The 12,641-nt window shown below is 40.3% G+C and overlaps 2 protein-coding genes across 3 annotated transcripts in view; both read left to right on the forward strand.

The window, feature by feature from the left end:
- Positions 1–297: 297 nt before the first annotated feature.
- aktip (akt interacting protein) lies at positions 298–7,353 on the forward strand. 2 transcript variants are annotated; one of them, XM_083900839.1, is made up of 10 exons: positions 298–433; positions 1,909–2,033; positions 2,989–3,200; positions 3,522–3,586; positions 3,721–3,821; positions 4,097–4,185; positions 4,498–4,596; positions 5,500–5,607; positions 5,749–5,809; positions 5,972–7,353. In XM_083900839.1, exons 2-10 carry the CDS (start codon positions 1,986–1,988, stop codon positions 6,077–6,079), a joined length of 891 nt encoding a protein of 296 aa, XP_083756965.1. In that variant the 5' UTR covers positions 298–433; positions 1,909–1,985; the 3' UTR covers positions 6,080–7,353. The 2 variants fall into 2 exon arrangements, with proteins under 2 accessions (XP_083756965.1, XP_083756966.1); XM_083900840.1 differs by having other exon boundaries at positions 2,992–3,200.
- Positions 7,354–8,827: 1,474 nt separating this feature from the next.
- chd9 (chromodomain helicase DNA binding protein 9) overlaps positions 8,828–12,641 on the forward strand; it is a 68,019-nt gene continuing 64,205 nt past the window's right edge. The window contains exon 1 of the mRNA XM_083900808.1: positions 8,828–8,932. The gene's annotated coding sequence lies outside the window, so the exon portion shown is untranslated. The remainder of the gene's footprint in view (positions 8,933–12,641) is intronic.

The raw sequence follows: 12,641 nt of genomic DNA on the forward strand, positions 1-12,641 counted from the left end.
GGCGTCCCTAAACGACCCAAACACTTCGGCAATCCCTGCACAAATCGAGCCATTACAACATGATTCCTAATAGCAATATTTTTTGGGTGGAAAGCGAACGTTTTTACTTATCTTTGACTCAACTAAAGCCACTGTTCCTTCAGTTTTCCACTCAGTCATTATATGGAAGTTTACACTTTTCACTTTGAGTGACGGGTCCACCAGCAAATCAACGGTGATGTTGATCATCTCATGGACCAATGAGAAACCGTGCTGGTGCAGATAAACACTGACCACCATCATGTTAGATTGAGGTCCGCTTTCCGTGTTTCTGTCAAAGTATTTGGCTAGCTAACTTAGCAGGGATGACAGCCAAACGAGTGGTGAGCAGCTGAGGAACAGTTTAATGTTACATTATTCCGGGACCAACTATAGAGACATTTGAAGAATAACGGTGAGTCGCACTGAGCTTGCTTACGTGCGTGTGTGCCTACTGTTAAAGGGACAACCGAGTAGTTAGCATCACCTCAGGTAGCTTCTTTTAGCTAAAGCAGTCGATTTCATGAAGACAGTCAGGAAAAAAACCGAAACACAACAGTATATGAACATTAACCCTAAACCTTTAATTTTTGTCGAGCGAGCACTTTGTCATACTCTTTGGTGTCAGCAAAAAAAAATACAGTAGCCGTAACTATCTGGCGTGATCACTCGCGTTTGCTAACGTAACACTGACACCGCAGGCTACGGAGAATAACAATAAAACTCCGTGTCTTATCAGCAGTGTCACGTCAGTATAGTGCAGTTGTAGTTAAATTAAAACGCATATTTTTCTGATTTCACCTCACGACAGCTGGCCCACACTCGTTTTATGTGAGTACTTTTTGAACGTCGTCAAAGAATAGCTAGCATGCTTCGCAGCCAATATAGCACTTAGCTAAGCTATCCCAAATAGTCCCACACATTTCTGCAGCTTATATTTCTGTTTAGGTCTCGAGTGTCAACACCAACTGTGACATTATCTTAATAACGCAGTAAATGTGCTTAAAGTTCTCCTCTGTATCAGTGTCACTTCAAGTAAGTAAATTCAGATAACTTACTCGATATAACTCACAGTGCTTAAATACTTCAGGTTGACCGCTAACATAGCCCCACACAACGAGAAGCCTTTACAGACACTGCAAAGTAAATTAAATGCTATAATTAATTTCCAGCAACATGATTTTATTCTGAATAATTGAACATCCTGATGCCCCATCAAAACATTATCTGCCATGGAAAACATTCCCTACTATCTGGATTGTTCAACTAAATAAATAAAAATAAGACAACAAGTTATTTTAATGGAAACGCTATAATTACATTTTGGATTATTTAAACACAACTGCAGTGTATTCCATTCCACTTGTGAAACCAGTTATTTTAATTTATCTCCTTACCAAGTTGTAAGTTCAATATCTAGGTCAGAGTGTGGGAATCTGATTTTGCTAATAATCAACAACTATCAAAGTCCAAGAAGTCTTTGACTTTAAGTTATCAAGTGAGTGCTTTGCACGCATCTTGTCAATGTATGACAAACGACAATCTTTAGTGAGTCTTCAGCATTGCATCAACAAACATACAAAAAAATGCGCATATAAAGGAAAAAGTCCTGAGGAGTAATATTTTAAAATGTATAGTATGTGTATCAACCATTAAAGAGTCTCGTGGATATTGGCACAAAACTTGGCATGACTCTCTTGAAAAGTAGTGATCTGTATTTCCAACCTGATGTGAAACCTGACTATGTTTGTTAGGCGTGTCTGAGGCTATCTGGATTCCTTTCATTTTTGTTCTTCTGTCATAAATACTGATTTCCTGCTCCAATCCGTTTTGCTTTGCCAGCTTTAGTGTGCGCACTCACATGTGTAATGTGTTTATTTTCTACCACAGCAGCGAATGGCCTGGACTGTACGTGTCATGAGACCTTCATAAAGAGAGGAACATCATTCTGAACCTCTGTATGAGTGATGAACTTAAACCCCTTCTGGAGCATGTCAGCCAACGCAAGTCGTAAGGTACAGCTGGAAACATGGAATAGTGTGTTGGCAACACTAAACGATTAGTCAGCAGCCATTAAACGGTGTCTGGGAAAGCGTATGATATCAGATTTGATGATAAACATAGTCATCAGTGGCATAAAGTTTTTTCAAATGCATGTGGGAGATGTGCATTCTTTACAGTGCTGATCACAAGATGCATACATGACAATGAAACTTCACTATTATGTTAGCGGAGCGTTGAGGTTGTGCCTTTTTGTTTTTTTGATGATTGTATTTTTACTGTCCTTTAAAATGGATTACTGGAATATGGTTAGGATTTTTCAAATGGGAAATGTGCCAATGATTGCTCAAGTAACAGTGAATATTAATCCTGGTAATTTATGCCTGTGAACTTTGATCGGATAACCTGTACATGTTACTTATTTAGTACAGCATGGTAAACTAGAACTTTCTGACAAATAAGGGGAGGGGCAAGGTACATTTCAACATACTGGTGCAAACCTGGTGTGGCAGGGATGAGGCAAACAATGTACATGGGGCGTGGGTGTGAGTTTAGTGTTTCCATGCTTAGTCAGAGGAGCATTCCACAATGGCTTTGTAGTCCAGTCTGTCTTCAGTGAAGCATTAACTGGCATACTTGGAGTCATCACAAGAAGCATTTGTTGTGGCTTTGGGAGGCATTCCCAGCATCATGCTACTCTGTGTACACTGATACTGTACTACAGATGCTCTTATTCACAGCAGCATATGTGCCGATGGCCATTTTTGAGAGCACATACTGTTGTCTAGACAGCACTTCTTGTGGAGCAGTGTAACTTGTGATGTTCCAGCAGCACATTATCACTACCCTGGGACAATTACTCTACTCTGAAGTGTGCATAATGTCTTATAAATGTTTGCCTTATCTAACATCTGCTTTTTAAACTTATGATGTGTTGAAATTCCTATTTTTCCCCCTCATACAAAACAGCAGAGACCTGAAGGTGAGGAACAAAGTGGGCACAGCGAGCAGAGAGCAAGCCCTGCCCGGCTGCCCTTTGGCAAAAAGCAGCTTCCTCCCATTCCAAAGAATGCCACCCCTATCACCAAGCCTACATCACTGGTGACTCCAGCCCAGTCGGCCAATGGCACACATGCCTCATATGGTCCTTTTTACCTGGAGTACTCTCTCCTGGCTGAGTTGTAAGTACTACCAAAATAAGTATAAAAAAAGTTAATCAGTTTGTTTTCATTTCATGACTTTGCTGTATCTTCATACTAGTTGCATTTAAAATAATATGTGGTTGCATTTACTTGTAAAACTAATAGGGATAGTTATTTGTGTTATCTTGCAATGCTCAAAGTTTTATGTAAAGCACTTTGAATTAACTTGTTGTTGAAATGTGCTATACAAATAAACTTTCCTTGCCTTGCATCGTTTACGTTTAAAGTGACCTAAGGTTATGCTGCATACATGTTACTTTCCTTCTGATTGAATTTAACTAATTTCCATCTGACCTGCAGCACCCTTGTAATCAAGCAGAAACTCCCTGGAATTTATGTTCAACCATCGTACAAGTCGGCACTAAGTAAGGACCCACTCTTTTTAGATCACACAGTTTGTATGGTCATAATATGCCACAACATTTTAGTCCAAAGGCCAATTTTTCTGTAGATCCAGCTGATGGGGATTCCAACTTTGTGTTTGTGCCCCTGTATTTAGTGTGGTTCGGGGTCATATTCATGAGACATGGCCTGTACCAGGATGGAGTCTTCAAATTCACTGTGTATATTCCAGATAACTATCCAGATGGAGAGTGTCCGGTAAGTCCTGTAATTTAGAAAATATGATTTTTCAGCTGAATATATTTAGTCAAAGACAAAATATTTTGTGTTCATCCAGTAATGCCAGTTCTCTGATTATGGTCAAGGTTCTTTAGTGTCATAAGCTCCATAAAGTTTAAAAACTAAATGTGTATGCAAAGGTTTTGGGAAATAACATGCATTAATCACATGCTGAAATTGTTGTGGTCAGAGTAGAGCAATCCAGAAGTTTGATTTGAACTGTGCTAATGGATATTTACCTTTTTAAATTTCAGAAATTGGTATTCGACATCCCAGTCTTCCACCCTCTTGTTGACCCTGTGACTGGAGAGCTTGATGTCAGAAGAGCTTTCACCAAATGGAGGTACGATCTCTGCTTTTCTGTGAAATCGGGAATGATGTAGAGGAAAATAAACACAAAAGTAAAAGCTTAATTATGTACTTTGTGCAACCTGAGCAAGTTTGTGCTTCCCTTGGACGGTTTTCTCAGCTGTACATTTGATACTATGGTATTGTCTGGACAAAAGAGAACGTAGAGGCTGTTGTCAGAAATAAACAAAGACATTTTTTTTAGCTTATTTTTTTTTTTTGGGGCTCAAGAAACACTTATTTTCATAAAAGGTATTTAATAACTGTAATAATGTTCCCAACCCCTATGCTTTTTTTGTTTTTTTAGACGAAATCATAACCACATATGGCAAGTCCTGATGTATGCACGTACAATTTTCTACAAGATCAATACCACAGAACCTCTCAACCCAGAGGCTGCTGTGCTGTAAGTCGTCCCTTTTTTTGCTATCCTTGTGCTAAAGAGATGGGTCGTTTAATGACAAAAGTATTTTACCCTCTTGTTTCTGTAATTTTGTCAAATAATGTTTTGATTTTTTTGCACAATTAATAACTTGGAATTATCACACTGAACACAAACTTGTTTTGACAAGTTCGGGAAAGCTGTTGCTTGTACAGACCATTAAATTGGTTCTAGCCTTAAAAATAGACAGATGCATTTTATTGGACAATGATACAAAAAGATGCAAAATGTAAATCTAGAAAAGTTAATATCTGTTTTTGGTTCGTAAAAGTGTGTTCTCCTCTAGAGTTGTGACATTTCTATGAGCTTGAACAGAATCGATATTTAAAAAAAAAAAAAATAGAGGTTGCCAATGTTTAAGTAATGGAAGTTGTTTTTCAGTAGTAGTAGTAGTAGTAGTAGTAGTAGTAGTAGTAGTAGTAGTAGTAGTAGAAGAATAATTAATTTATAAGCACCTTTACAACACTCAAGGACACTTTACTAAACAAACAATAAAAAAACTAGAAAAGCACTCGGAGAGCACAGACCTCAGCGAGGGTAGCTCAGTGCTTACAAAATACACCCTGCCACTGTACAGCGTGTACGGATAACGCCCAAAATTGATTCACTTGTTCCTGGTCCCATTTTGGACAATTCCAAATCCGTCTGTGACTTTTCGAGGTGGGTGTTGAGTCTGGATTTCAAGAGGGGAAGGGTTGCGGATGTCAGTTATTTACAATTGAACAACTTTTTTATTTTACTTTGGCCTTATTATTAGCAGAGGCGGCTCAATGCCGCACCTAATATAAAACGACAATCTACAGAGATGAAAAATCTTAAATGTATTTGGTCATATTTGGTTTGCTAAATTGTACATTTTTGTTTCAGATATGAGAAGGATGTACAGCTGTTCAAAAGCAAAGTGGTGGACAGTGTCAAACTATGCAACAGTCATCTTTTTGACCAGCCCAAGATCGATGATGCCTATGCAATAAGGTTGGTCAATAGTTCATATTAAAAAAAAAATCCACATTCATAAACGCCATAGTAACACCCTCTGAACAGTTTATACCTGTGCTGAGGACAAACGGTGGTTAAAATTTTGATCTGTTATTGTGTCTCTCATCTATTGCATAGTTTTTCTCCATGGAACCCAGCTGTTCATGAGGAAGCAAAAGAGCACATGTTCACATACAAGGTACGTTTTACAAAAATATGGCCGTTGTGCATAGTGTTAGTAATTTGAGTGCAATTGAGTGCGATCTCCACAGACAAAACCCAAAGGGTTTGTTTGAGTTACAAGCAGCTTGTTGTTGAGCTGTTCCCGTTATGCAAGTGCTAATTTGTCTTGTTGCCCTAGAGACGGCCTGAGGATCACCACAAGGGAACGCATGTGTCAGGACTGTCTTGGGTGAAGCCTGGAACGACGCAGCCTTTCAGCAAAGACGAGAATCCTCCCCAGAGCTGAGCCTGCACTGTGCGGCAGCAGCCACTAGAGGGAAGCATAACCACGAGAGGCCGTGCACCTCTCTTGCCTCTCCTTCGTATGTGAGCTGGATCCTTGAAACTGTTGGGGTGGCTTTACATTGAATTTCCATGTAATTGTTAGGCTTTACAAGCTTTTGTAGGCAACAAACCGCTTTAGAATAAAGAAACTACGTCTGTATCTTGTGTAAATTGACAATGACAAATGGATGCCTCTGCGACATTATTTAGCTCATGATGCAATCGAAGAGCTTTCTCATCTAGTTTTCTTTTTGGATCCAAGCACATGTTGGGCTGGATGATAACATACTGTCCCAAAAGGAGCTGAAGAGTGAGCCAAGTAAATGTGCTGTCATACGGTATGAATGGACAACATGATCATGTACCACTTGTTGAAACTGGCTCACGACTGTTTATTTGTCAGACTTGGTCACAGCTGTGTGAATGAATCATCCTAATTACAACACTCTGCCCAAAACACGATTAGGTTGAGATGATGAGTTTCATATTTTAATTTTACTGGATAATGATTTCTTTAAATTCTTAAATCCTGTCTTCTGTTGTCTTACAGTTTCTAATATATATATATAAATATAAAGCAGAGCAGGCAAGTGCTGTTTTAAATGAGAAGCTAAGTGAGCAAGTATTTTGTCTGATTTTTAAATAATTTTTAATGTTTTATGCACCATTGGTTATTAAAGGTCTGATGTGTAAATATTGGATGCTGTGCTAAGGTTTGACTTGGAGAGATGTCTGCATTTAGTCTTTTTTTGTTTTTGTTTGTTTTTTAAAGTAAATGTCTTTGTTTGACTTTCCCCATCAAGCACCCATGATTATCTGTTCTTAAAATGATGATCTACTTTCTGTGCAGCACAACATGGAGTTTAATCCAACAATGCAAAGTTGTTTTGTGTGATGTCTTCACCTGTGACAGGTCCTGGATTAATTGATTGTAATACCAGGTGCTTTTTTAAGTTGTTACTTTAAACTTTTAAAAACACATAAGATATTGGAATTCTAAAATGTGTAGGACCTCCACTTACAAATCATTGTGTAAACAGAGCAGACATGACTTGATGATATTAAAGGTTTATTTATAGCTATAGTGAGAGGTGAGGCTGCAACAGAATCCCAGTGTACCTCACATGCTGACGTTTTTCCTTTCTTTCCATGTCTACAAACATGACTTTCAGTGTGTTTATGGAGCTGTTCATGCTCCACTACATAGGTGAGATTTAAATCATTTTTTTCCTCTAAAGTCAATAAAAGTATATTAAGTCATGTGTTCTATGTTTTGTTTTTTAAAACTATTTTTAGATAATATCTGAAACGACATGGTTGATAATGGAAAAGAGTAGATCATATACGCTTTGATTATCCAGTCTATACATAATGATGTAATGATAAGTGATGTATAAATATAGTGTCAGTGTAGGGAGGTGGTGAGGAAATGTAATTCCTTCTAGATTTAAATACAGATGGTCATCTGTGATGTTCACGTTATCCTACACCACGTGTCAAACTCAAGGCCCGGGGGCCAGATGTGGCCCGCCACGTAATTTAAGTGGCCTACGAGTGATTAATTGGTCCAATTGGCGGTTAATTGGTGTTAAAATAGGTCGATGCTGCTTTAAGGCGTGTGTTGACCACAAACCACATTTCCCACAATGCAATTGTTGTATATGCATCATGTGACGAGTGAAATTGAATAAGTAATAAATACAGAAAGTTATTTAGCAATATGTTACGGAGTAGTTAACTTTATTTTACATTATATTTGGTTACATTTAGTTACATTTATTCTGTATGACAGTTACATCTGGCCCTTTGAGGGTAACCATTATACTGATGTGGCCCTCAGTGAAAATGAGTTTGACACCCCTGTCCTACACAGTTGTCACCTAGTTACTGGATTGTTTTCTATTAAGTTGATTGATAGTATTCGTAAAACATTTGAGTGTCGGAACACACATCGAAGGGTTTGCAAAGGAGAAATTGGATGTAATATTTTATTATTACATGTACGCCACAGGAGATTTGAATTTTAGTCTATGAAAACAGTCAAATGCAGAAGTCGCAATATTATAAGGTAATTATTATAATTTTTTTAATGGCAGATCATATCTCTTATTCTCAGCTCCCTCCCTTTATGCATCTCTAGAAAAATATTGAGCACAACAAAATAGATATTTTGGACTAATTATTTAACGTAATAGTAATTTAGAAATACGCAGCAATTTCCAATTTCACTGTAAACACCTTAATGTGAAAAACATTTGAAAGTATTGAAAAACATTTTAAACCCTATTCTACAACGTCTATTTTTTTTTTCTTCTCCTCCTTCCTCTCAGCCACAAGAGGGCGCCATGAACCCACTTTACACCGCTGTCATGTTTTGCGTCGAGCGCTGACTTCGCTCCATGTGCAGAAGTAAAACCTCTCGTGATTGGCTCTGGCCTGGACGCGGCCATCTTATGCACTCTGTCAACAACTGTGACTTTTCAAATAAACCCACGACTCAGTCGCCGGCTCCCTGGCGCTCACGGGGAGACCCCGTATAAAAAAGTGCTCTCGCCGTGCTGGACACCGGGTGTTTTATAGTTTCACACTGATTGGTGACACCGTGGCCAAAGTGTCGCTGGTCCAATCACAGAGGTCGTCACTTGTATGCAAATAACAGCGTTATCACGGTCACGTCAGCAGCAGCAGCAGCAGCGGTAGAGCCGCTGTGCCGTGGTCGCCAGCAGGAGTACAAGTGACAACACAGCCACAACTTCACCGACAACACTGTTTCGCCACTGACGCCCGGGGGGTGCGAGTTTAAGTTCCAGTTCAGGTAAGAAATTACGCGTCTTTTTGTGCTTTGTGAGGGTTATTTCTCTCCGGGGGAGGCTTGAGTTCCATCTAGTCGGGAGCTGTCAAATATCAGTCAGTCAGTGAGTGAGTGAGTGAGTGAGGCTCGCCTCAGCTGTCTGATGACACACCGCCTGTTTGAGTGCGAATTTCCCCCCCGAAGAAATAAAACCTAAGCTGACAAACTTATCGGAATTAGTTTTAAACAATTTACCGCACGCGGCAGCAGGAGCCACTTGTACTTTCTCGCAGTTTTGGCCACACGGAGGAGGACGTGCGTGGCTCTAAAGTGACTCCTCCGTGGTCCTCCGTGGTCCTCCATGGTGGTCCTGAACTGACAGCGACCAGGGCTCGGTCAACTGCCTGCTTCTGTGTGAGGACGGCGCCGCCAACACTTCAGCCGCTTCACGGGCAATGCGAACGAAAAGTAAACTCGGAAAAATAATTCAAGTAACCTTTTTATTATAAAGAACACACACTCTCTCTCTCGACCTCTCCATCCATCTCTGGCCTCCTCTTCCTCTTCCTCCTCCTCCTCCTCGTCTTCACAGAGGATGCGTCACGACACCTTTTGAATCCTGTGGCTTCTTTTAAGTGTGTGTGTGGGGGGTATGGAGAAGTGGTTGACTGGAAGCCCACGTGAAACACCCCCAACAAGGTTTAAAAAAAAAAAATGTAATATCCCACGTGTGTACGTGATTTTTGTTCCCACTTTGAGCAGTTCTGCTCTAAGTGGCGTTACACATGGTTGACTCATCACTCATAGATTACCCAGGGGTTGATGATGCCACTGCTGGGTGAAGATTGGGGGGGTTATTGACTTCATTCACGGTGTTTCCGTCTTTTGGAGAAACATGTGGAACATTAGCAGCACTGTACACGGTGGGAACTTTATTTCATGATATGAAAATAATTGATATAAAGGTCCTGTGTGTGTGTGTGTGTGTGTGTGTGTGTGTGTGTGTGTGTGTGAGAGAGAGAATTGGTGACATAATTGTGAGATGCTAGCTGACACCTGTTCACTTCTCGCTCTGCCCAGGTGTGTCAAGGGAACCATGGTGGCCTTTACACATCCATAGTTTTTTTGCATTGTTCTTTTCTTACTGTAGAATTGAGTTATTTTCGCAAACACGCCAATTAGTGATGGTTTATTTGATCTGTGCGTTTAACCCATCCAGTAGTGAACACAAACCAGCTTGTTTTTTGCGTCTGGTGTGCAATGAGGATTGCTCAGGGGCACGCAGCCCTTGACCTGACCTGGAACTTTAACTGCGACCCTCCAGTTCCTTTCCTCCAGGCCATAGGCTGTCGATAAACTTCTGCTTTAAAGCAAGAAATGCACACTCTGGCTGGTTTGTCAATTTGGGCTGCCAAATAATTGTGTGTATACAGCATTGTTGACAAACACACACACACACACTTAAAAGTATATCATTTTTTTTCTTCGACCAACAATTATAAAGTGATCATCTAAATCCATTCTATACCTTTGGAGTTATATCTAACACATAGATGAAGCTGAATCAAACATTGTGTCAGTCATAATGGAGGTTCAAAAAGGTCCTGAGTTGTGCTTGCCTTCATGGTTCTCTTGTTTCATGTTAGTGGAAGAAACAGCTGGAATTCAGGCTGAGGACTGTGTGTGTGCTTTTGGACCACATGTGGGTGTTTACAGGTTAGCAGTGGCTTGGCTAACAGGCTCATTGATTCCAGGCACATGGCGATATGATCACGTTTCTTTTCAAACATGTCGCACTCAAGTTTTCGCATGCTATTGCCGATATGCTGTTGTCAGTCCAGCTGGAGCAGGCTGTTTTCTTTACACTGTCAAGTCTTTGGACTTTCCTCTTGGGTTGGAACGATACTTTTGCGTTTTTAAATCAAAATCTGCACAATGTATTGTTGTCATGGAAACCTGAGGTGCGTCCATGGGGAGCGTGGACAATGTGTTTGATGCATCCTTGTTTATGTTAATGCATCAGGGACACGGGGCTTCTGTGTCACAGCTATGACTAGGGAATATTTAGAACATTTGGTGTTTATGAGCATGTGGGGTTTCTCCAGGTACTTTGGTTTGGTTCACAGTCCAAACACAGAATTTTCCAAATGTTTGAGTGTGTGTGGGTGAATGATATGTTCACCCTGTGCTTGACTGACAACTGATCCAAAGTGCACCTCACTTCTGGCTCATCGCCCCCAACCTCTCAAAGATTAGTGATAACATTGGAACCTTAAGTGAAACTGTTATTTTTGGTGAATTTACTTTAGTTTTGTATGGCCTAGTAAAGCTCCATTTAAAAAAAAAAAAAAAATCCATTTGTTTTTATATGCATTTAATAACTGCTCTTTGTTAAACACTGTACATAGCTATTTAAAGCTGCAGTGCATAACCTTTAGTGCATTTCGTTGTTGTTCTGCCTGTGTTTGGATGTGTGAACAGAAATCTGATATTTGTATGCTGCATCCATCATCTGATATCAGGCTCTGTCGAGCAAAACTGTCAGACCTGACTTGGGGAACATTTGTGTGAGTATACACTGACTGTGCGGAAGCGGGATGCCTATGGTGGCATCTTTGTGGTTTCAGTCATCTTCTGGTCTAACAGTTTGCAGCTGTCTCGCATTACTAGCGCAATGTTGCTCTTGCTTCCGTCTGGTTTGACATATAACGAAACCGTTCCCTGTGTGCAGTGCGGGAATGTCACCAGGTGACACAAGATCTGAACACTGCAGCCCTGAGAAATACAGAGTGTGTGGCGCTGATGGGCTTTATCAGCCTTGTGTGAATTAATTAGACAAGAATGTAACCGACGCATGTTTTTGTTTAAAAAGTTATGCACTGCATTTTAAGTTGGCCATAGGTTTGTTTTGCATTAGTGAAAACACGGCAGAAACATGCAATTGTGCCACCAGTTGCAGGCTGTAACAACGCCCTCGCCAATCATACCTGATTTATTTTCTCAATCTGATTGCAGGTTTATTTATCAAATCAGTTCCTGTTGTACGGTGTGGATGGGTGACTTATCCTCCTTTTAATCTCTGAGACAAGCAAAAGAGAGCTTCAGTTGTGTGTATTCATGCATAAAGTTCATGGCAAATTTTCCACTTTAAATGGGCCAGAGTTTGTTTCTTTGGTTAGGCCAGTTTGTTTGGGCAGGTATGAACGCTCCTCTGAACTCCGGTGTGGACCAAACAAGTTAACAGTGCCTTTCCTACAGCTTAAAGTGGGAAAGGCAAACGGACTGTCCAGTGAACCAAAGAGAGGGAGTCATTGAGGCGTCAGCATTTCGTACTCTCTCACTCTCCGCTGTCTTTTCCGTACTGCTGCATTTGTCTCATGTAAAGAGCAACATGCTGGATGGCTCGCTGCCTCGCTGCTGCTCCTACTGGACAGCTTCTTGTGCTGATTTTGGATGAGCAGCTGTATATATCTGCGTGAAGTTGTCCATGCGGTATGGTCTGCTTACAAAAGTGCAGTGTGAAAGTAAACCAAATGAAATGAAGGTGTGAGCATTTTCTGCAGTTCAAATGTACAATGTCATGTACATTTTGCAGTGTCATTGAACACATCACAAACCTTTCTAACCAATCACATCAGTAACATTAAAACTAAACAAATAAGAATTGTCTTGTTTTTTACGGTTAGCATTAGGAGTTATTGTAGCTCAGCTGTTTCCCAAGCTTCAGTGACGG

The sequence above is a fragment of the Microchirus variegatus genome, assembly GCF_963457635.1.
Source record: "Microchirus variegatus genome assembly, chromosome: 14".
NCBI classification, from domain to species: domain Eukaryota; kingdom Metazoa; phylum Chordata; class Actinopteri; order Pleuronectiformes; family Soleidae; genus Microchirus; species Microchirus variegatus.

Bases quoted from the DNA above. Each gene is read 5' to 3' on its own strand.
- aktip (XM_083900839.1), top strand. From the start codon at position 1,986: ATGAACTTAAACCCCTTCTGGAGCATGTCAGCCAACGCAAGTCGTAAG. The intron at 2,034-2,988 runs GTACAGCTGGAA...CATACAAAACAG, and splicing joins CAGCCAACGCAAGTCGTAAG to CAGAGACCTGAAGGTGAGGA. The intron at 3,822-4,096 runs GTAAGTCCTGTA...TTTAAATTTCAG, and splicing joins ATCCAGATGGAGAGTGTCCG to AAATTGGTATTCGACATCCC.